Source organism: Equus asinus, chromosome 13 (genome assembly GCF_041296235.1).
Source record: "Equus asinus isolate D_3611 breed Donkey chromosome 13, EquAss-T2T_v2, whole genome shotgun sequence".
NCBI lineage: Eukaryota > Metazoa > Chordata > Mammalia > Perissodactyla > Equidae > Equus > Equus asinus.
In genome coordinates, this window is record NC_091802.1 from 27,773,274 (window position 1) to 27,798,375 (window position 25,102).

Sequence of the window (25,102 nt, forward strand, 5' to 3'; positions counted from 1 at the left end):
ATCAGGGACTGTGGGCAGCCTCTGAGAGGGAAAGAACGGGGAAAGAGACAGTTGTTTGCAGGAATATCCAGGACTGCCAAGGGCCTTTGCAGCCTAGAGGGAAGCCCTCTAGCCGGGCGAATGCTTTTGTGGAGGGTGACCTTACCAAACCAACACCCCAGGAGTGCAGAAAGAGAAAACCTGAGAGCATGCAGGAGAAAGTGCCCCTTCTCCCACCCACTCAGCACAGCTCCAAGAATTAGGAAGAAAGCAGAGAGCTCAGAGTATGTGGCTATTGACCTCCACCCAGTGGCGGTAGGCAGAAACTGCGACCAAATAACTCCAGGATATGAAAGAACAGAACTCCCTCTACCAATATCAAATACCATACTAGATGTCCAGACCAGAGAGAAAATGACAAGTACCCAGAAATCAGTCCTGAGAATGCAGAAATATGTAATCTAAATGACAAAGAATTCAAAACAGCTATCTTCAAAAAACTCAAAGAGGTAAAAGAGAATGTAGAGAAATAATTCAACAAGTTCAGGAGCTACTTCACAAAAGAGATTGAAACTATAAAGAAGAATCAATCAGAAATATTAGAGATGAAAGACACAATGGAAGAAAGAAAACAAAATATGGATTCCCTGAACACTCGAGCAGACACCATAGAGGAGCATATCGGCATAATCGAAGACAGACATTTGAAATGCTCCAGATAGAGGAGGAGAGAGAACTAAGACTAAAAAGAAATTAAGAAAGTCTCTGAGAAATATCCGGCTCAATTAGGAAATGCAACATAAGAATTATAGGTATTCAAGAAGAAGAGAAGGAGAATGGAATAGAAAGCTTCTTCAAAGAAATAATAGCAGAGAACTTCCCAAACCTAGGGAAGGAAATCCATGTGGAAGAGGCTGCCAGATTTCCTAAATATGTCAATGTAAAAAGACCTACTGAAAGGCGTATAGTAGTGAAACTGGCAAAACTGAATGACAAAGAAAGAATACAAAGGGCAGCAAGGCAGAAGAAAATAAGATGTTTAAACCATAGATAGAAGTTGGAAACCTGTAAGATACGTTAAACAGATAAAATAAGTACAGTATGTGTGTATGAATGTAGATGGAAAGGTATGTATGGATAAAATAGACATTAACTATTCAAGAGATACTATATATACATATATATGAAGCACTAAATATTCAAGATGTACTAAATATATCTGGGGCATATGAAACACTCAATATTCATGAACTCTTATTCCAGCCACCCATTGCTGACACTCATTCTGACCTCATGTATCCTGAGCCAAAGAAAAGCAAATAAAATCCATAGTTGCTCAGGAGGCTAACTGGTGGACTATAGCTATGGTCAAGTGCACTTGCCCCTACTTTTCTCTAATAAAGTAAGTATACGTCATTAGCCTTGAACACTTTCCATCTATTGGGCCACCTTGCTCAAATCTCATTTCTCACCTTTGTAACCATACCATCGGCAAGAAAAGCTGATGTGTCAAAGAGAGAAAGACAAGACAAGACATATGGACACTGCATAACCCAGGATTTAGGTAATGTGGTCCTTCCACCCACTTGTTCCCTATCCTAAATGTGTTAACTTACCCTCAGCTCTTTACCCTTGCTTCTTAGTATGTCTTTCAAATTTATTTAATAAACTATGTAATTCAAGCATCTTGGTTTGGTCTGCCAACTCCTCTGTTCCATTACCTCTTGAGATAGCCTGCCTGATTAAATGTATTTGGAGGCTACCATTGCATCAAGGTAATTTTCCACCTGACAACACCTAAATCATCTAAATTCAGAAGCCACAATCTGAAACTGTCAGCCAAAAAGAAAAATCCATTGGTTACTATTACAAACATTAACTATAGATGGATATTAAAGACTGTAACCAAGATGAATGCCTGGAGCCTCCAAGTTTGTCTAGCACATATCAAGTTCAAATAAATTGTTTTAATACAGAAATGCTTAGTAAATTAATCGCAAGTTAAATTTAACCAATTTGCCTGTCATTTCCCAAAAAATGCTTTTGATATCTATGTTTTCATCCATGGAAAATATAGTTTAGAATCAAAGTTGGGATGCAGGGGATGCACAGGTAGTTAGAAGGAATTTAGCTTCTAGATTTATTACTTGATCCTTTCCTCTTCGAAGTAGGTTACCTAGCCATCCTTGACTTTAGCTTAATCTTAACTTCCCTGCTCTTATTCTCCCCAGATTTTTCACTTGAACTATAATCAATATATTTTTATAAAACTTTTTTGGAGCCAGATGTGACTTAAATGTATGCATGTTATTTATAGACAAAGGATATGAATGACTATATACATGCATACATACACACAAAAACAAAACAAAAATTGATTATTTAAATAGCTACTTTCCAGCTGCTCTACTGTTTTTCAGAATATTTGATCACTCACTCATTATACTGTAGCTTTTCAGCATACCCCTCCAGAGTAGCTCTTATATCTACCTTCCTAAGGATAATAGTTTAGTTCATAAGCAAAGCCAAATGCGAAAAGCAAATATAAATACTGATATACCAATATATAGGTATTTGTACACATGCACATATTATTCTAAATAAAAATAATAGATCAACTTACTATTTATCAGACCAACTATATTTCATATATCAAACCCCAGAATGCTATTATGAAGATAGCATTGGACTAGAAAATCAAGAGTTCTAAGCCAAGTGCTTTCACTAATTAAACATGTGACCTTGGCCAAATCATTTAAATTGTCTACTCAGATTGTAATACATGTCCAATAAATGTTTGTCAAATGAATAAATTAATGAAGGAATGAATATTGTTTAATTCAAAAATCAGGGCCAGCCCTGGTGGCCTAGTGGTTAAGTTGAGTGCACTCCACTTCAGTGGCCCAGGTTTGGTTCCTGGGTGTGGACCTACACTATCCACCTATCAGTGGTCGTGCTACGATGATGACTCACATACAAAAATAGGGGAAGATTGGCAATAGATGTTAGCTCAGGGTGAATCTTCCTCAGCAAAAATAGGGAGATTGCAAGAGATGTTAGCTCAGGGCAAATCTTCCTTACCAAAAAAAAAAGCAGAAGTTCTTAAGAATTACACCTAACCTCTCAGAGACATACAGCCTTCCTACCACAATGCCAAAGGCCTCAATACCATAAAGATTCCTTCTATTTAACATTGTGGAAAAAATTTTCCTTAATAAGGCTTGGTTGATCACTGAAAATAAGGCAAATCTATAATCTAAACTTCAAGCATCTAAATAAGAAAAAAGAAAAACGTTTTAAATGGATCAATTTGGTTTCTCTATTAAATTAAATGCAATATAGCTTAAAAATGAGAAACATATCAAACTAGTAGCATTACAAATTTCTCAACATATAAATTTAATATTAAACAATACTTACAAAAATTATAACTAGAGACTGAACAGAAATATTTGCATTTTATTCCTTATCTGACATTCAGTGGTGAATGCAAAATGCTCTCAGGGAAAACGGTTTATGCATTTTACTCATAAAGATGTAAAAGAAAATCAGAGTCTGCAACAGACAAATAAAAAGATCCAAGTTGCTACTTTGGCACCAGAGAGTCTCTTTTCAAAATGATTTAATGGAAACTTTTCTATCCATAAAAAAAGTTTAGAAACTCTTCTACCCATAAAAATTTTCTCTCAGAGAGTTCTAAAGCAGAGGTGCTACTAATTAGATGACAATACAGAGTCAAAATCAATTTATCTTAGTGGAGGAATGGTATTCTTCATGAAACTAATGTAGTTGTTAGGAACTTTAGAAGGCTCTGAAAGAAATGTGGGGGGAAAATCCAGAATGACAACTTTCTCACTTTTATCCTTATACAAATGCTGCAGTTTATAACAAAAGGAAATTCTTTTCATTTCTCTCAGTTAAAGAGGAGAGCTTTCAGTAAGTCACCCACTCTAATTATCTAGATTTACAGGGAAAAACAATTTACCACTGAAATGTGTGATCTGAAAACTTCAGACTTCTATCCTAGGTTTCTTTTATGAAAATCTGCAACCTCCTGTCCAGTCTTTCCACTAAATGCTTTCACACAAGCTAAGCTGAACTCTGCAATTATAAAAATATTTTCCGTGACTTTGCTAATGCTATCCCCTCAGTCTAGAATGCTATTCTCCTCACTCCCATATCTACCACTGGAAATCTACACACCTTTCTTTAACATCTAGTGAAATACCCTCTCCTCTAAGAAGCTTCGCTGCTTCATTCAATCAAATGTGGACTCTGCCTACTCTTAACTCCGTATCACTTTTCTGTTTCTCCCTAATGATTACAGATTTTGTCAACTATCACGGGGATTTGCATACATATTTTATACCACTACAAAACTAAGATCTTCTAGAAGAGATAACTTGTTCATTTTTGAATCTTCAACAGGGCTTCGCACAGTCCTTTGCACAAAGTACGCATTCAGTAAGTACTTCCTCAATGGACTGAATAAATAAAAATAAAAATAAATGTGAAGTAAAGTTACCAGATTTCCCAGAAAGATCCTAAATATAATATGAGCAAAGTTCTCAATATAAATAATTTTGGTATTTTAAAGAAACCCATTTAAGGATATTAAAAGTTCCTTCTCAATATAGAATAAATATTAATATGCAGAATTAGAATGTATCGATCTATGGTGCAAATCATGGGAATGTTAGTTTGTAGTTCTAAAATACGTCTGATTTTAGACATAATAAGTAAGACCTGGAACAAAAAGAGTTAATATCTAACCATTCATGTGTTCGTTCAGTCAGCGTCTATGAAGAACTTATGTGCCAGTCATGATGCCTTTGCTACTTGACTACATTTCATGAATATCATTTCACTTTAATTAATTAATCTTCTCTGCATACGCCAAAGTAGCAAATCTTTATCATAGGTTCTTTTTAATCTTTTTCTTACCCTGACAAATTTACCCCTGTGTAGGAAGAAGTCTAAGATGGCCTCCAAGATTCCTGCCCTCTGGACACACATAAACTCCTCCCCTAGAGGGTGAGTGGGATAAATGAAAATGATAAGATTTTACACCCATGATTAGGTTACATTATGTAGCAAAAAAGGTGGAGGGATTTTGCTAATGTGATTAAGGTCCACCTCAACTGATTCTGAGTTAATCAAAAGGGAGATTATCCTGGGTGGACCCGGCTTAACCACGTGACAGCCCCTTCTATTCTGTTCAATTTGATTCGATTTGATTCAATTTGATTCTATTCTGAAAAGCTACCACCCCTCTGAAAGCTACCACCCCTCTGAAAAGAGATACCCTTGTTGGCTTTGAGGAAGCAAGCTGCCATGTGCTTGAGCAAACCATGTAGCTAGGAGCTGAGGGTAGCCTCTAAGAGCTAAGAGCCATCTCCAGCCAAAAGCCAGTAAGAAACTGGGTACCTCAGCAGTTATCTGGGTACCTGCAATTACAAACAGATAAATGCTGCCAATAAACTGAAGGCACTTGGAAACCAATCTTTCTAATGAGACTGCAGCCCTAACTGACCCGAAAGCCCTGTGAGATCCTGAGGAGAAAACTCAGCTAATGCATGCCAGACTCCTAATCCACCAAAAGAATGAGATAATAAATGTATGTTGATTTAAGGTGCTAAGTTTGTGGTAATTTGTTATGCAACAATGGAAAACTAATAAACCCTTCTATTTATATTTCAATCTCAGTCCCAAATTTCCCTCTGAAATAAATTCTAATGTAAGGTCTCATGTCTTCTGTCTGTCCCATGTCAAACCCTCTCAAAATGAAAAATAGATGAGATGATACATTTAATAACTCCAGTCACTGTACTGTGTAACAGTTGACAATGGTAGTGACAAAAGACATATGTTGATTTGATCTTTAAAGTACATTACATCTACATTATGAAACTCAGATGAAAATACATTTTTTTTTTCCTGGTGAGGAAGATTGGCCCTGAGCTAACATCTGTTGCCAATCTTCCTCTTTTTGCTGAGGGAGATGGTCACTGAGCTAACATCTGTGCCAATCTTCCTCTATTTTGTATGTGGGATGCTGACAGAGCATGGTTTGATGAGCAGTGTGTAGGTCCACACGTGGGATCTGAACCGGAGAACCCCAGGCCGCTGAGGCAGAGTGCATGAACTTAATCACCATGCTACCGGGTCAGCCCGAAAATACATTTTTAAAGTTAAAATTAGGACTTACACTTTCAGCTCCAATATGTAAAGGACTTGGGAGTCATCATACTCATCTTACACTCAGAAAAAAAGCTGAACAAACTGAAAATCAATGACTTTTCTTAGACACATCAGAGAACTGAGGTCAAAAGGCAAATTGCCACCCTGAAATCTGGAGAGTAAGATGAATATAGAGAATCACAGTCCAGATCTGCTTACCGGGAGCAGAAGCCACGAAAACTACAAATTGGTAGGAACACTTAAATGGTAATTTTGATGAACTGCTGGAGGCACAGCGTATACTAGTATAAAAGTGAGAAACTCCGAGAGGCTAGTGTTAGGGGTCCCCCACATTTTTGTAGATATTTCCTCTAGGAACTCCACCAGGTTCTCATAGTAAAGAGCCAAGAAAAGAGCCTCCTGTTTCTGGCAGAGTGAACAGAGAAGTAACCATTTTGAAATACATTCATTACCCATAACAAAGGCCAGCCTCCCAGTAAGGGAGAAGACTTTGCCAGAGACTTATCTGAATTGGGGGAAATAAAAATTACCTGAACTCCAGTTCGTTCTAGACTTCTTGTCTCATCTAAGGAGATGAATAGAGTTGAGAAACACATGTGAAAGCCACAGCCCAGGGACACAGGACCACTAAAAGACTGAGCCTTAATCACAGAATTAGAGGATGCTTCCCCTTTCCCCATACCTTATCATCACATCAACAGGGCTCTAGGATAATGAGAGTGGATTACAACTGAGAGAGCTGTAAGGCTCAGACTCTAAGAAAGAGTTTTTAGGGACACTAGACAGTAACTTAAATCCACATGAAGAATTAAAGAGTACTAGTAAAGGTAACAACATAGGTAAACATAAAAGAGAGTATAAATGTATTTTTTGTTTGTAACTCTTTTTGTCTCCTTTCTGGTTTAAAAGACAACTGCATAAAGCAATAATTATAAATCTGTGTTGATAGGCATACAATGTATAAATATGTAATTTTTATGACAAGAGCATAAAGAAAGTGGGACATAATACAGCTATACAGAATCAAAGTTCTTACAAACTATGGAAATCAAATTAGCATCAATCTAAACTACATTGTTATAAATTAAGATGTTCTTTAACATAGACAATGAAGACACTGGAAGTGTTACAGATTTTTGTTTACCTTGGTTCAGGCATCAATTTAAATGGAGGCTGCAGCCAAGAAATCAAGAGAAGACTGAGACTGGGAAGGGTAGCAATGAAAGAATTAGGAAAGATCATCAAGTGTTAGGAAGTGTCATTAACGACTAAACCAAGATTATTCACACTCTCATATTCCCAATTACAATGTATAGGTGTGAAAGCTGGACAGTGAAGCAGGCTAACAGGGAAAAAATTGATTCATTTGAAATACGGTGTTGGAGGAGAGCTCTACGGGTACCCTAAACTGCCAGAAAGATGAACAAGTGGGTCCTAGAGCAAATTAAGCCTGAACTATTGCTGAAGGCAAAAACAATAAAACTGAGACTGTCCTATTTTGGGCACATCATGAGAAGACAGGATTCTTCAGAAAAGACAATAATGTTGGGAAAAGTAGAAGGCAGCAGGAAAAGAGAGAGATTAAATATGAGATGGATTGACTCCATAAAGGAAGCCATAGCCATGAGTCTACAGAAGCTAAGTAGGGCTGTTGATGACGGGACATTGTGGAAATCACGAATTCACAGGGTTTCCAGGAATCGGAGCCGACTTGATGGCACATAACAAAAACAATGTAACTCCCAAGACATTTATTAAGAAAATAACTTAAAAATATATAGTAAAAGAAATGCCAAGGGAATTTAAATGGCATGCTAGAAAATACCTATTTAATACAAAAGAAGGCAGTTAACGGAAGAATAGAGGAAGAAAAAAGATGACCTACGGAAAACAAGTAGCAAAACTGCAGATGTAAAAACCACCTTATCAGTAATTACTTTAAATGTAAATGAAGTAAACACTCTAGTTAAAAGACAGAGATTAGCAGAATGGATTTTTAAAAAATGATCCAACCATATGCTATCTAGAAAAGACACACTTTACATGCAAAGATACAAATAGATTGAAAGTAAAAGGAATATTTATCCATAAAAAGGAATAAAGTATTGACTCATCCTACAACACAGATGAACCTTGAAAACATGCTAAGTGAAGGAGCCACACACAGAAAGCCATGTATTGTATGATTCCATTTATATGAAACGTCCAGAAAAGGCAAGTCCGTAGAAATAGAAAGCAGATTAGTAGTTACCAGGGGTTAAAAGGTGGTAGGAGTAGGAAGTGACTGCTACTGGATAAGGGTTTTCTTTTTGGGTGAAGAAAATGTTCTGGAATTGGATAGTGGTGATGGTTGTATGACTATGTAAACATACTAAAAATTACTGAATTTTATACTTTAAAAGGGTGAATTATGTGGTATGTGAATTATATCTCAAAAAAAGTTTCCTTATAAAAACAGAAAAGAGACCAATTTGAGATTAAAAAATTTTTAAAGAAGGGAAAAATAATCAGAAGGCTTCCGAATTTTCAAAAATTCAAGATTTTAAAACATATAACAGGAATCAAAATGAGTAATTAGATAGTAGAAACTAGCTTAAAATTGTGAGTTAATAAAGAACTTTTCTGTGCTTGAATATTGATTCTTCAGAGCACTGTCTCTGTTCTAAACATTTTTTTTATTGTGAAGAAGTAATCGCTTTCAGTATTACACACCAAATTTTCAAAACTTCTTATCTCTTTAATTTCATATGCCTCATAATGAATGAATTTTCAGTACGGTAATCACTTTCTATATAGAAAAAAGCCCCAATAACCCATATATTGTGGATCTTTTTAGACCCGTATAGTATAATTATATGATATGAAAACTTTATTCCAAAGTAATTTAGGTATGTAATATTAATTACAATAAAACCAATGCTCTTTTAACTTTACTTAAATTTTCATTTATTTAGAAAAGTACTTTTACTAGGAAGTCACGTTACAACTGTCACTTTAAAAGTTTTTTATTGTTAGAAAACAAGGTGAAATATATACTAAAGTGTATTTATTGTAAAAATCAATAGCAATGCTAGCAAAAAATCACTTTTGAAAAGGAGTATCACAATTGATAGAGTATCACAGAGTATCAGAAAGTAAAAATTACTTAGAAATATAAGATGCTTTTAAATGAGATTAAGATAAAAACCATTAGTGTTCTTATCGCCAATCTGTCTACATTATGATGTAGAAAGACTTGGTGCCTGGTGTCTTATCAAAGACAAAGTATCCAATAAAGAGAAAAGTGCTAACGCCAAAAACTTTAGTTGATTCATCGCCATAGTTACTAATCTTTCTATGGGAGCTGTTTACAATATTATTATAATTAGATATGTTTTAAAATTGTGAATTATATGTCTATAATACAACAATACTTTATCAGTTGTGCCTATTATGTCATAATTATGAAATGGTATCTAATATTAGATGTTAATAACATTCTGATCTTAAATTTGTCATTAATAAAGACATTCATTAATTAAAAACAGAATTTCATTATTTTGTCTGCCATTTTTAAATCTTTAAACATTTTTCCCTTCTTATTTCTTTTTCTGGCTGATAATTTGCTTTAGCTGAACTCTTGCCTGCCTCTTGTACCTACATTATTAAACATTTTAGACTTCAAGAAGGTAAAGCAGAAGCATGTTGGGAATGTAAACTATAACATAAGATTGATTACCTAAAAACTCATGGCATGTCAATTTATATAAACAACTCTAAGCATTCATTTTACAACTGAATTTGAACTGTATTCAAATACAGATTTTCATATCAAAAAGCTAATTTTTTCAGCTATTTACTTATATTAGAATACCAGCTGACCTAATGAAAAGCAGAACGTTTACCCAGTTTTGTTAAAGGGAAAGTAGTAAGGGCACTGTTTTATTGTTAATTTAACTACCTAATTTTACCAAAGGCTACAAAAACATTGCATAATATAGATGCATACCATATTCCCGTGTGGGAAGATCTTATATTATCGTTTCCAGATAAACATATTTTAACGAAATTTTAATCAGATTTGTGATGAGAGTTTTTATTTCTTTTGTTTTGTTTGGGCTGATGTTTTACTGTTTAAAAAAGCTATTTTAATGAGGTATAATTTACATATAACAAAATGCATCCATTTTAAATGAACACCTTAATGAGTTTTGACAAATCTAAGTATCCAAGTAACTCCCACGATAATCAAAATATGAAACATTTACATTTTCCCAAAGAGTTCCTTTATGCCCTGTTATGGGCTGAGTTGTTCTCCTCCAAAATTCATGTTAAAGCCCTACCTCTCAGTACCCCAGAATGTGACCATAGTTTGAAATAAGGTCTTTAAAGAGGTGATTTTAATTTTTAGTTTAGCTTTTATGTTTAGGTACGTGATCAATTTTGAGTTAAGTTTTGCACAAGGTTACAAGTTGTCAATCATTCATCTTATCCCATATGGATATACAAGCGTTCTATTTCCTGAAAAGACTGCCACTTCTCCATTAAACTCACTTGGTATCTTTGTCAAAAGTCAATTGACCATATACATGTGGATCTACTTCTGGACTCTATTTTGTTCCACTGATATATATGTCTATTCTTCTATCCATACCCAACTATCTTGATTTTTGTAGCTTTACAGTAAATCTTGAAACCAGGTATTTAAGACTGTCAACTTTTCTAAACTTTTTAAACGTCTAAGTTATTTGCATTGTTGTGTGAATTATAGAATCACGTCAATTTATTTTTTTAAAAAGCCTATTGGAATTTTTACTAAGATTGGCTTGAATGTGTAGATCAATTTCAGGAAAATAGACACCTTAACAATACTGAGACTTCCAACTCAAGAACATGGTATCTCTTTATATTTATATAGATTTTATATATAAGCTTTAATTTCTCTCAGCAAAGTTTTGTACTTCTTAGCGTTCAGGTCATGCACATCATGCATACAATTTCATGCTTTTTAAATCTTATTTTAACTGGTATTGTTTTACACTTCATTTTCTAATAGTTCACTACTATCATAAACATACAATCTGCTCATGATATTGCCTTTCTCTAGACTGAGAACTTGCTACATTTAGTTGTCATTTCTCATAGCTTTTTTGGTAGACTCCTTAGGATGTTCTGAGTACACAATCAATGTCTGAGGAAAACCAGTTTAACTTCTTTTCAAATCTTTATAATTTTTACTTCTTTTTCTAGCCTTACTGCACTAGATACTGTATAGTTTTGAATAGAAGTAGTAAGAATGGACAGCTGTACCTTGTTTCTGAAAGCAGGCAAAAAAAGCATTCAATCTTACAACCTTAAACAGGATGCTGTTAAGTTTTTCATAAATCCCCTTTATCAGGCTGTTTTTTGTTTACTGAGTTTATATCATAAATTGGCAGTAAATTTTGTAAAATGCTTTATCTGTAATTTTTTAGATAAATGTGGTTTTACTAATTTATTCTGTTGATGTGGTGACTTATACTTGTTGATTTTTGAAGATGAACTATTATTGGCTTCCCAGGATAAATCCCAGTTGTCATGATGTATGATCCTTTTTATATTAATGGGTTGAACTTATCAATTTTTTGTTAATGACTTTTAGGCCCGTGTTGGTCTATAATTTTGTTTCCTTGTAATGTCCTTCTTTGGCTTTGGTATCAGAGTTATGCTTGCCTGATAAGGTGGGAAGTGCTCCTTCTTCCTCTGTTTTCTGAGCTTGTGCAGTATTGGTAATTTTTCTTTTCTTTTTTTTTTTTATAATATTGGTAAAAATTACTTAGAACTATAAGGAACTATAAGAAATATAATATACTTTCTTGATAGCATTCACCCATGAAGACATCTGAGCCTATACTTTTCCTTGTTAAAAGATTTTAATTAGTACTTAAATTTGTTCAACAGATATGTGATTTGACCTACCTGATTCTCATTCAGTCAATTTTAATAATCTGCGTTTTTCAAGGAATACGTCTAGGGATGGGCCCACTGGTGTAGTAGTTAAGCTGGTGTGCTCTGCTTTGGTGGCCCAGGGTTCATGCATGGGTTTAGATCCCGGGCATGGATCTACATACCACTCATCAAGCCATGCTGTGGTAGCGTCCCATATACAAAACAGAGGAAGATTGGCACAGATGTTTGTTCAGGGCCAATCTTCCTCAAGCAAATAGAGGAAGACTGGCAACAGATGTTGGCTCAGGGCCAATCTTCCTCACCAAAAAAAGAGAAATATATCTATTTCATACAAGTTGTTTAACTGCTTGGAATAAAATTGTTGAAAATATCCATTTATTATCTTTTTAATTCAACAAAATGTGTAATGATGTTACCTCTTAATTCCTAATATTGGTAACTTTTTTTTTTATCTTGACTGGTCTTGCTAGATTTTAAAAATTGTACAGTCTTTGGTTTCATTGATTTGTTTCTATTATTTGTTGGTGTTCTATTTTACTGACTTTTTTGTTCTTATTTCTTTTCTTCTATTTACTTTGTGTTTATTTTCCTCATTTTATAGAAAAGGTGGAAATTTAAATTATGATTTTAAGATCTTTCTTATTTTCCTAATAAGCATTAAGCTATAAATTTCCCTCTAAGTATAACTTCAGCTGCACTGCATAAATTATGATATTTTCTATTTCCATTATCATTCAATTCAAATATTTCAAGAAATAACGGCTGAAAATCTCCCAAATGTGATGAAAGAAATGAATCTACAAATCCAAGAAGCTTAATGAATCCAATTAAGATAAATACAAAGTGACCCCCCACAAAGACACTTTATACTTAAATCGTCGAAAGAAAAAGAACGAAAAAAAAAAAAGCAAGCAAGAGAGAAGCAATTCAACACATACAAAGAATCATCAAAAAGATCATAAGCTCATTTCTCATCAGAAACCTTAGAGGTCAAAAAACACTGGGATGATATATTTAAAGTGCTAAAGAAAAAAATATCAACCAAGAATTCTATATCTGGCAAAACTTTCCTTCAAAAATGAGGGAGAAATTATGACCCTTTCAGATAAACAAAAGCTGAGACAGTTCATTACACTAGACCTGCCCTACAAGAAATGCAATGAGAGGAGTTCATTTTGAAATCAAAGGACACTAGAAAGTAACTTTAAACTGTATAACAATATAAAGATCTCCAGTAAAGGTAAATACATCAGCAAATATGAAGCCATTATTATTGAAATTTTGGTTTGTAACTCTATTTTTGAATTTTCTACAGGATTTAAAAGACAAATGCATAAAAAATTATCATAAATATATGTTATCGAGCAAACAGGTATAAAGAAATAGTTTATGATATCAAGAACATAAAGATGGGGACAGAGCTGTTTACAAGTGGAGTTTTTGTACACAAATGAAGTTTAGTTGGTATCAATTCAAATCAGACTGTTATAATTCTAGGATGTTAGAGGTAATCCCCATGGTAACCACAAAAGAAATATCTATGAAATATATACAAGAGAATGTGAGAAAGAAATCAAAATTAATAACTACAAAAAAATTAACTAAACACAAAAACAAGGCAGTGATGGAGGATATAAGGGACACACAAGTTATAAGACACACAGAAAACAAATAACAAAATGGCTAAGTCTTTTCTCATAATTTTTTACTTCAGATATAAATGGATTAAACTCTCCAATCAAAAGGCAGACATTATCAGAATGGATTAAAAAAAACATAGTCCAACTATATGTTGACTACAAGAGATTAACTTTAGCTCTAAAAATGTGAAGGTTGAAACTGAAAGGATGCAAAAAGATATTCCATGCAAATGGCAACCAAAAGAGAAGTAGGGTGCCATTACTAATATCAGACAAAATAGACTTTAAGTCAAAAACTGTCACAAGGGACAACAGATACTATACATTGCTAAAAGGGTCAATTCATGAAGAACATATAACAACTGTAAACATACGTACACCAAAATCAGAGTCCCAAAATATGTGAAGCAAACAATGACAGAGTTGAAGGGAGAAACTGACAATTCTACAATAATAGTTGAGGACTTCAATACCCTACTTTCAATAATGAATAGAAATTGAACAGAGCTAAGTAAGAAAACAGAGTACTTGAACAACACTATAAATCAACTGGACCTAGTAGACACGTATAGAACACCACTCAGCAACAGCAGAACCACACATTTTTCCCAAATGCATATGAAACAATTTCCGGGAGAGATCACATGTTAGTCCACAAAACAAGACTTTATACATTTAAAAAGACTGTAATCATACAAAATATTTTTTCTGATCACAATGGAATAAAACTAGAAATCAATAACAGAAGGAAGACTAGAAAATTCAAACTACAAGGGAATTAAATAACACTTTTTAAACAACCAATAGGTCAAAGAAGAAATCACAAGAGAAATCATAAAATATCTTGAGAAATGTGAAAATGAAAACACAACATAATGATGGAAATGCAAACAAAGTAGTGTTAAGAGAAATGACATACTTTAAAAGAGAAAGAACTCAAGTCAATAACCTAATTTTACACTTTAAGGAACTAGAAAAAGAAGAGAAAATTAAACCCAAAACTAGGAGAAGGAAGGAAATAATAAAGACTACAGAAGAGATAAAACAGAAAATAGAAGATAATAGACAAAATCAACAAAACCAAAAGTTGGTTCTTTGAAAAAAATCAAAAGTGACAAACTTTTAACCACAGTGACAAAGGAACAAAAAAGACTCAAATTACTAAAACTATAAAAGAAAGTGGGAACATCACCACCCATTTTACAGAAATAAGGATTGATAAAGGAATATCATGAAAAATCATATGACACCAAATTGGAAAATCTAGATAAAATGAACCAATTTCCTAGAAATGATCTATGAAAACTGAATCATGAAGAAATAGAAAATCTGGATAGATTCAGAACTAGTAAGGAGATTCAATCAGCAATCAAAAAACTTCCAACAAAGAATATCCCTTGACAGGTAGCTTCACTGGTGAATTCTACCAAACATTTAAAGAATAATTAACAGCAATCCTACCCAAACTTCCCAAAAATTAAAGAGTAGAGAATACTTACTAACTTATTCTCTGAGGTTAGTATCATCCTGATAGCAAAGGCAGACAAAGATACTACAAGCAAAGACAACTACAGACCAATATCCCTTATAAATAGTGATGCAAAAATCCTCAACAAAATACTAGCAAACCACATTCAGCAACATAATAAAAAGATTATACACCATGACTAATTTATTCCCAAAATGCAAGAGTGATTCAACATACGAAAATCAATGAACGTAATACACAACATTAATAGCACGAAGGACCAAAAAATCACAAGATTATCTCAATTGATGCAGAACAACATCAATGACAAAAAACAAGCAGTAAACTAGGAATAGAAGGAAACTTCCTCAACATGATAAGCAATACATGAAAAAGCCACAGCTATCACCCTTAGAAAAAGTCAAGGATGCTAGCTTGCCCTACTTCTATTCAACACAGTAGTGGAAATTCTAGCCAGAGTAATCAGGCAAAAAAAGAAACAAAAGACATCCAAATCGGAAAGGAAGAAGTAAATTGAACTCTATTTGCAGATGATATGGTCTTCTAAATAGAATACCCTAAATTTTCAACAAAAAATTCTAGAGTAAATAAATTCAGCAAAGTTACAGGATACAAAATCAGTACACAAAAATCATTTCCATTTCCATACAGTAGCAACGAACTCCACAAAAAGGAAAGTAAGAAAACAATTCCATTTACAATACCATCAAAGAAAAAAATACTTAGGAATAAATTTAACCAAGAAGATTTGTATCCTGAAAACTACTAAACACTGCTGAAAAAAATTAAAGAAGACACAAATAAATGGAAAGACATTCCATGTTAAGTGATTGGAATACTTAATATTATTAGGACAATAATACTACCAAAGCAAAATATAGATTCAATGCAATCCCTATCAAAATCCCAAAGATATTCTTTTGCAGAAAAAGAAAAACCCATTGTAAAATGCTCAAGCAATCTTGAGGAACTCCAAATAGCCCAAAACAATCTTGAAAAAAACAAAGTTGGAGCAGTGACACTTCCTGATTCCAAAACTTAGTGAAAACCTAAAATAATCAAAACAGTAATGGCAAAAGGACAGATGTATAGACCACAGGAATAGAATAGAAAGTCCAGAAATAATCCTTTGGTCAAGGGGTTTTCAACAAGGGAATCAAGATCATTTAATGGAGAAAAAAAGAGTCTTTTCAACAAATGGTGCTGGGAAAACTGGATATCCACACACACAAAACATGAAGTGGACCATATATTTATATATTACACACCATATATAAAAATTATCTCGAAATGGATCAAAGAACTAAATCTAACAGCCAAACTATTAAACCCTTAGAGAAAACACAGGGAAAATCTTCATGACATTGGATTTGGCAATGATTTCTTGGTTATGACAGAAAAAGTACAAACAACAAAAGAAAAAAGAGATAACTGAACTTCCTCAAAATTTCAAACTTTTGTGCATCAAAGGACACTAATAGAGTGAAAAAACTCATACAACGGGAGATAATATTTAAAAAGCATATATCTGATAAGGGATTAATATCTAGAATATACAAAGAACTCCTACAACTCAACAATAACAACAAAACAGACTCAAATATGAGGAAAGGATTTGAGTAGACATTTCTCAAAAGAAGATATACAAATGGCCAATAAGCACATGAAACATCACTAGCCATAACAGAGATACAAATCAAACAAGGAGATACCACTTCACATCCATTAGGACAGCTATTATCCAAAAAAACAGAAAATAACAAATATTCATAAGGATGTGGAGAAATGGAAACCTTTGTGCGTTGCTGATAGGAATCTAAAATTGTGCAGTTGCTGTGGAAAATAGCACATCAGTTCCTCAAAAAGGTATACATAATTATCATAGGATCTAGCAATTCCATTTCTAGGTATATATCTAAAAGAATGGAAAGCAAGGGGTCAAATAGATATTTGTATGCCAATATCCAGAGCAGCATTATTCACAATAGCCAAAAGGTAGAAAGAACCCAGGTGACCATCAACAGATGAATGGATAAACAAAATGTGATATATATATATATAACGGACTATTATTCAGCCATAAGAAGGAATGAAATTCTGATACATGCTATAATATGGATGAACCTTGAAAACATTATGCTAAGGGAAATAAACCAGACACAAAATGTCAAATATTGAATGATTTCATTTATACAAGGTACCTAGAATAGACAAATTTTTATAGACAGAAAGCAGAATAGAGGTTACCAGGAACTGTGGTAGAGGGGCTACTATTTCATGGCTACAGAGCTCCTGTTTGGGATGATGAAAAGTCTAGAAATGAATAGTGGTTACGGTTGTAACTGCAAATATATTTAATGTGGCTAAACTGCACACTTAAAAATGGTTAAAATGATAAATTTTATGTTATACATATTTTACTACAATAAAAAAAGAAATAATAAATATCAAAGGAATAGCTCAAAGATTTGAGAAGCGTCTGAGGTGTGGAACTGGAAAGTGAGGAGAAGTGGGGCAGGAAACTGTTGTTTCTCATTATAATCATTATTATTATTTAATTATGTATAAGAACTAATTTGATAAATTAAACTTTTAAAGCTTCAAATAAAATTACAATAAGTCAACAAATGAAAAACTGGAGAAGTTTTTTATGATATGTATTATGGATATGTATTATGATTTTATGATATGTATCATGTACATGTAATATATCACATGTATTAATTAACTAATTAATTAATACATGTGATATATTAAAAGTCCATTCAAATCAATTAAAAAGATAAATATAGTATAAACAGACAATAAACAAAATTTTTTTTTTTTATTAATGTTATGATAGATTACAACCTTGTGAGATTTCAGTTGTACATTTTTGTTAGTCATGTTGTGGGTACACCACTTCCCCCTCTGTGCCCTCCCCCCACCCCCCCTTTTCCCTGGTAACCACCGATCAGATCTCCTTATCAATATACTAACTTCCACCTATGAGTGGAGTCATATAGAGTTCGTCTTTCTCTGACTGGCTTATTTCGCTTAACATAATACCCTCGAGGTCCATCCACGTTGTTGTGAATGGGCCAATTTTGTCTTTTTTTATGGCTGAGTAGTATTCCATTGTGTATATATACCACATCTTCTTTATCCAATCATCAGTTTCTGGGCATTTAGGCTGGTTCCACGTCTTGGCTATTGTAAATAATGCTGCGATGAACATAGGGGTGCAACGGACTCTTGAGATTTCTGATATCAGGTTCTTAGGATAGATACCCAGTAATGGGATGGCTGGGTCATAGGGTATTTCTATTTTTAACTTTTTGAGAAATCTCCATACTGTTTTCCATAGTGGCTGTACCAGTTTGCATTCCCACCAACAGCGTATGAGGGTTCCTTTTTCTCCACAACCTCTCCAACATTTGTCACTCTTGGTTTTGGATGTTTTTGCCAATCTAACGGGTGTAAGGTGATATCTTAGTGTAGTTTTGATTTGCATTTCCCTGATGATTAGCGATGATGAACATCTTTTCATGTGTCTATTGGCCATATTCATATCTTCTTTTGAGAAATGTCTGTTCATGTCCTCTGCCCATTTTTTGATCGGGTTGTTTGTTTTTTTGTTGTTAAGCAGTGTGAGTTCTTTGTATATTATGGAGATTAACCCTTTGTCGGATAAGTGGCTTGTGAATATTTTTTCCCAATTAGTGAGCTGTTTTTTTTGTTTCAATCCTGTTTTCCCTTGCCTTGAAGAAGCTCTTTAGTCTGATGAAGTCCCATTTGTTTATTCTTTCTATTGTTTCCCTCAACTGAGGAGTTACAGTGTCTGAAAAGATCCTTTTGAAACTGATGTCAAAGAGTGTACTGCCTATATTCTCTTCCAAAAGACTTATTGTCTCAGGCCTAATCTTTAGGTCTTTGATCCATTTTGAGTTTATTTTCGTGTGTGGTGAAAAAGAATGGTCAATTTTCAATCTTTTGCATGTGGCTGTCCAGTTTTCCCAGCACCATTTGTTGAAGAGACTTTCTTTTCTCCATTGTAGGCCCTCAGCTCCTTTGTCGAAGATTAGCTGTCCATAGATGTGTGGTTTTATCTCTGGGCTTTCAATTCTGTTCCATTGATCTGTGGACCTGTTTTTGTACCAGTACCATGCTGTTTTGATCACTGTAGCTTTGTAGTATGTTTTGAAATCGGGGATTGTTATTCCGCCGGCTTTGTTTTTCTTGCTCAGGATTGCTTTAGCAATTCGCGGTCTTTTGTTGCCCCATATGAATTTTAGGATTGTTTGTTCAATTTCTGTGAAGAATGTTCTTGGGATTCTGATTGGGATAGCATTGAATCTGTATATTGCTTTAGGTAGTATGGACATTTTAACTATGTTTATTCTTCCAATCCATGTGCAAGGAATGTCTTTCCATCTCTTTATGTCATCGTCAATTTCTTTCAAGAAAGTCTTGTAGTTTTCATTGTATAGATCCTTCACTTCCTTGGTTAAGTTTATCCCAAGGTATTTTATTCTTTTCATTGTGATTGTGAATGGGATTGAGTTCTTGAGTTCTTTTTCTGTTAGTTCATTGTTAGTGTATAGAAATGCTACTGATTTATGCACCTTAATTTTATACCCTGCTACTTTGCTGTAGTTGTTGATTATTTCTAATAGTTTTTCTGTGGATTCTTTGGGGTTTTCTATATATAAGATCATGTCGTCTGCAAACAACGAGAGTTTTACTTCTTCGTTACCTATTTGGATTCCTTTTATTTCTTTTTCCTGCCGAATTGCTCTGGCCAGCACCTCCAGTACTATGTTGAATAGGAGTGGTGAAAGTGGGCACCCTTGTCTTGTTCCTGTCCTCAGAGGGATGGCTTTCAGTTTTTGTCCATTGAGTATGATGTTGGCTGTGGGTCTATCATATATGGCCTTTATTATGTTGAGGTACTTTCCTTCTATACCCATTTTACTGAGGGTTTTTATCATAAATGGGTGTTGGATCTTGTCGAATGCTTTCTCTGCATCTATTGAGATGATCATGTGGTTTTTGTTTAAACAAATTTTTTTTAAATAAAACCCACAGAACAATCAATCTCACTACTAGTCAAATAAATAAATGAAAAAGAAAATACGTTTGAAAGCTTATTTTCTGTATCTTTTTTATCTTTTTTAGTTGAAAAGGTAGAAGTAGAGAAACAATCCATTCATTATTCCAATTTATAAATCTGCTAAAAAGTATATTTAACTGTTATAGTTTCTGTAGTCACACAACAATTTCAGTAACTATAAAACTAATACTGTGTTATATCTACTCCAAAAAATCAAATTAGGAGGTGATATTCCATTTATATTTAGAGTAATTACTTTCCTCCTATCAAGTGATATATTTCACCTCAATATACTAATAATTAAAATATATTTTTAAATTATCAAAACTGGCTAATGAAAAGTATATTGTGCGAGAACACTGGGACCAGAAGGTATAGTGCATTATTTAACAAATAGGTTGTTTTCTTTTCCACTGTAACTTTTTCATTGACAATTATATCATTGTCCATTTGAATAACTTTATATTAGATTTAGTTCTCCTCTATAAATACTAAGAAACAAATCACACTAAGCTTCTTCCTATCATATAAGAACCATTCTGACCATGTCTTTGATGCCTAGTAAAAAATGAAATTGTTCATCTACTCAACTGGACATTTCCCGGCTTGCTTTTTGTGATTGTGATTGAAAAATATAAAAAGGTTTTATTAATGTGTTGAGATTTTGCTTTTCTTTAGTTTTAGGCTTAATTATTAGTTTTAACTGTTTGGTTATTAGTTACTAGTTATTAGTTATAACTGTTTGGTATAGATGTTCACACTGCAATAAATGCTTTCTATGAAGAATTTTTAAGATGTTTATGTTCATTTTATTTTTAGATATTCTTATAAAAAAACTATCTGATTAAATTTCTTCTGAAAGCAATTCTTTCAATTTATCTACAAGAGGACTAATTTACTGCATCTCTGACTAACAAAGTATGTGTCTTAGTCCCATTCAGGCTGCTATAATAAATTACCCCAGACTGCGTAGCTCATACAAATAACAGAAATTTATTGCTTATAATTTTGGAGGCTGGAAAGTCCAAGATCAAGGCACCAGCATGGTCACGTTTGGTGAGGGCCCTCTTCATGGTTCTTAGGTGGCACCTCCTTGCTGTGCCCTCACGTGGTGGAAGGGACAAGGGATCTCTGGAGTCTCTTTTATAAGACACTAATCCTATTCATGAGGATTCTATCCTCATGACTTAAGCACCTCCAAAGGCCCCTCCTAATGTCATCATCTTTGGGGGTTTGGATTTCAACATACAAAGTTGGGTAGACATATTCAGACCACAGCAGTATGTATATAGACAGAAAGACAGTAGGAGAGCCAAAAGTATCACTATTGTCATTCAGATATATTACTTACTTATGCTACTATCCTTACATATATAACTTCCTATGAAAAAAGAAAAGGGAATACTGCTTCTCTACATTGGAATTTAGCTTAGATTTTGATAAAATATGATATTACTCTCAGGAATATATGTGGTATTAATGCTTTGAATATTAGCAGGATTAAAATACACTATAACTCAGTTTAACCTGAGAAAATATTAAAAGTCAGAGTGATTATAAAAACAAGAAAAAAAATGTTTTCTTCTAGCCAAACACATGAAGTAAAAAGATGGGCGACAAAGTTTGACTTTAGATTTAGATTACTGAAACATTCAAAAATGCAATTTATGAAAGTGAAAAGGAATGCTCCTTTTTCCTTCAGCTATGAAAATACCAAGCTGCCTCTAAGAATAAAAATCACAGGGGCCGGCCCCGTGGCCGAGTGGTTAAGTTCACGTGCTCTGCTGCAGGTAGCCCAGTGTTTTGTCTGTTCGAATCCTGGGTGCGGACATGGCACGGCTCATCGAGCCACGCTGAGGCGGCGTCCTACATACCACAGCTGGAAGGACCCGCAACTAAGAGTGTATAACTATGTACCGGAGAGCTTTAGGGAGAAAAAGGAAAAAAATAAAAATAAAATCTTAAAAAAAAAAAATCACACATAAATAGTCTTCGCATATAACTAACGTTGCTTGAAGACTTTAGCTTTTAGACTTTCAAGCAAAACAGTGATAGAACAATCAGGCAGTATCATAATCAATAAATAAGTACAACAATATATAATGTTCAGAAAACTATAATTCCCTTGTTGCTTCTGACCCCAGGAAGCCTATCATGGAAATCCCACATAATTTTTTTAAAGGCAAAAGAAACAATAAATATTCCCTTACCTTGTAAGATGGCAAGAAACACAAAATTCCTTGGCTAACAGTCTGGCACACAGATAACAAAAGTGCTCCCACTTCATCCTGGAACTCAAATGTTTCCGTGCGCTGGAAGGTAGCACAAAGATTCCGACCTTTGGGGCCTGACCCAATGGTGCCAACCCAAACCTAGAACATCAATATGTCAGTATTAGAGTTAAGTCTAAACTAAGCAGGCAAATTAGCATTTAGTTGGAAGCCTTAATTATGTGTATGTCAAAAGAAGGTCAAGCAACAAGTTTAGAGGAAATTTGTTTTTACACTTGATCTTAGCCAAAAGGCCGAGAAGCAATGAAATTTGTTTTTACGTTGTAGGGGTTTTTTTCTATTACCTTTAATTAATTGTATATAGATTTAATCTATAGAAGTTTATTTTAGGCACACCACTGAATTCTTTTAGGATGAAAGCAAAAAGGGTTTTACTTATCTATTTCCTCAATACCTTTGCAAAATTAAGCATGTAACAAAATTTTGTTGCATGATGTGAATAAATAAAATCAATAAAGCAACAATGATTCCAAAATATTAGAGGTGAGGGCTGCTATGATCTGCTTTAGGTAAGTCTCTGAGACTCAACTAGGACAGGAACTACTCTTTCACAAATTCACTGGTGCTCAAAGATCTATGGTCACAGAAAATCAGACCCACCAACTTTCACATATTTGTAATTCCTCTACAGTCATACAGATCTAGCCTTAGCCTAGTTAATTTGACTAAAAGAAAGAACAAACTTTACTAGTAATGTAAAGACAATATACAAACACCTCGGAGTATTGAAAAGTGTAATAGTCCTATATTTAAAAATGATGTATGAGATTGAGGTACATCTTGCAAGATGACATCTGACAGATACCAGTTTAACCAACTTTTAACCAAATGATCAACTAGTAATAAGACAACTGATATTCTGTGTTTCCTGATATGATGCAATGGAAAGTAACAATATCACCTATATAGTATTCTTACCAAACTGTTTAACCTGAATCTTATCATAAAGAAACAATTGGATAAATCCTGATTATAAGATATTCCTCAAGACAACTGGTGATATGAATTCTTAAAAAGTGTCATGAAAGAAAAAAAAGGACAAGAAAACTGTTTCAAAGACTAAATGAAAACCAAATGCAATATATAATGCTTGACTAGATCCTGGATTAGGAATAACAAAAATAAACAGGTATAATGGGAATAACTGAAGAAATATAAATATCGATTCTATTGTATCAATATTAAATTTCTTGGGTATGATCATGGTATTGTGTTTATGTACTTGTTCTTATGAAAGACATGCCAAACTATTAAGGGCAAAGTGTCATGATGTCTACAAATTACTTTCTAATAGTTTATCCAAAAATGTGCATTTTGGATACACATACATACATACATAATGCAATTGTTTACGTTCTGCCATATTCCTCTTCTCTCTTTCTCTCATATATGCCTAAACTAGGCAGCCAAATTAACATTTAGTTATGAGCCTTAATTACATGTATGTCAAATGATCAAGCAATGAGTTTAAAGGAAATCTATATTGAAATTATTGGGGTTTTTTTCTATGCAAAATATTAACAATCAATGAATCTAGGTGAAGGGTATAAAGATGCTGCTCACTGCATTAATACTAATTTTTCTACTTTTCTGAAGTTTGTAATTTTTTAGAAAAAAGCTGGGGGAATCATAAAGTATCTCAGCATAATAAAGGCCATATAGGACAAATCCACAGCCAATATCATACTCAACAGTGAAGAACTGAAAGCTGTTCCTCCAAGAAAAGGAACCAGACAAGGATATTCACTCTCGCCACTCTTATTCAACATACTATTGGAAGTCCTAGCCAGAGCAATAAAAGGGACCTAAGTTGGAAAAGAAGTAAAATTATTACTATTTGTGGATGACATGATTCTATATAAAGAAAACCCTAAGGAATCCACCAAAACCTATTAGAAATAATTAATGAATACAGTAAAGTTGTAGGGTACAAAATCAACTTACAAAAATCAGTTGCATTTCTATACACTAACAATGAACTAGCAGAAAGAGAAATCAAGAATAGAATCCCATTTACAGTTTCAACAAAAAAGAATAAAATACCTAGGAATAAATTTTAACTAAGGAGGTGAAAGACCTAAACGCCAAAAACTGTAAGACATTATTAAAAGAATTTGAAGAAAACATAAAGAAATGGAAAGATATTCCATGCTCACAGATTGGAAGAATAAACATAGTTTCAATGTCCATACTACTTAAAGCAATCTACAGATTGAATGCAATCCCAAGCAGAATCCCAATAACATTCTTCACAGAAACAGAACAAAAAATCCTAAAATTTATATTGAACAACAAAAGACCCTGAATAGCCAAAGCAATCCTGAGAAAAAAGAATAAAGCTGGAGGTATCACAATCCCTAACTTCAAAATATACTACAAAGCTATAGTAATCAAAACAGCATGATACTGCCACAAAAAGAGACATATAGATCAATGGAACAGAAATGAAAGCCCAAAAATAAAACCACACATCTATGGACAG

General features: G+C 33.7%; 1 protein-coding gene across 3 annotated transcripts in view; it reads right to left on the bottom strand.

Annotated features, from left to right (window-relative positions):
- Positions 1–25,102, bottom strand: part of BRIP1 (BRCA1 interacting DNA helicase 1) — a 187,333-nt gene that overhangs the window by 82,019 nt on the left and 80,212 nt on the right. For all 3 annotated transcript variants that reach the window (XR_011493726.1, XM_014856951.3, XM_070482865.1), the window contains exon 14: positions 22,540–22,701. Coding sequence is in view for 2 of the 3 variants with exons in the window: in XM_014856951.3 (XP_014712437.1) it covers positions 22,540–22,701 (162 nt within the window). In the remaining variant the exon portion in view is untranslated. The remainder of the gene's footprint in view (positions 1–22,539; positions 22,702–25,102) is intronic.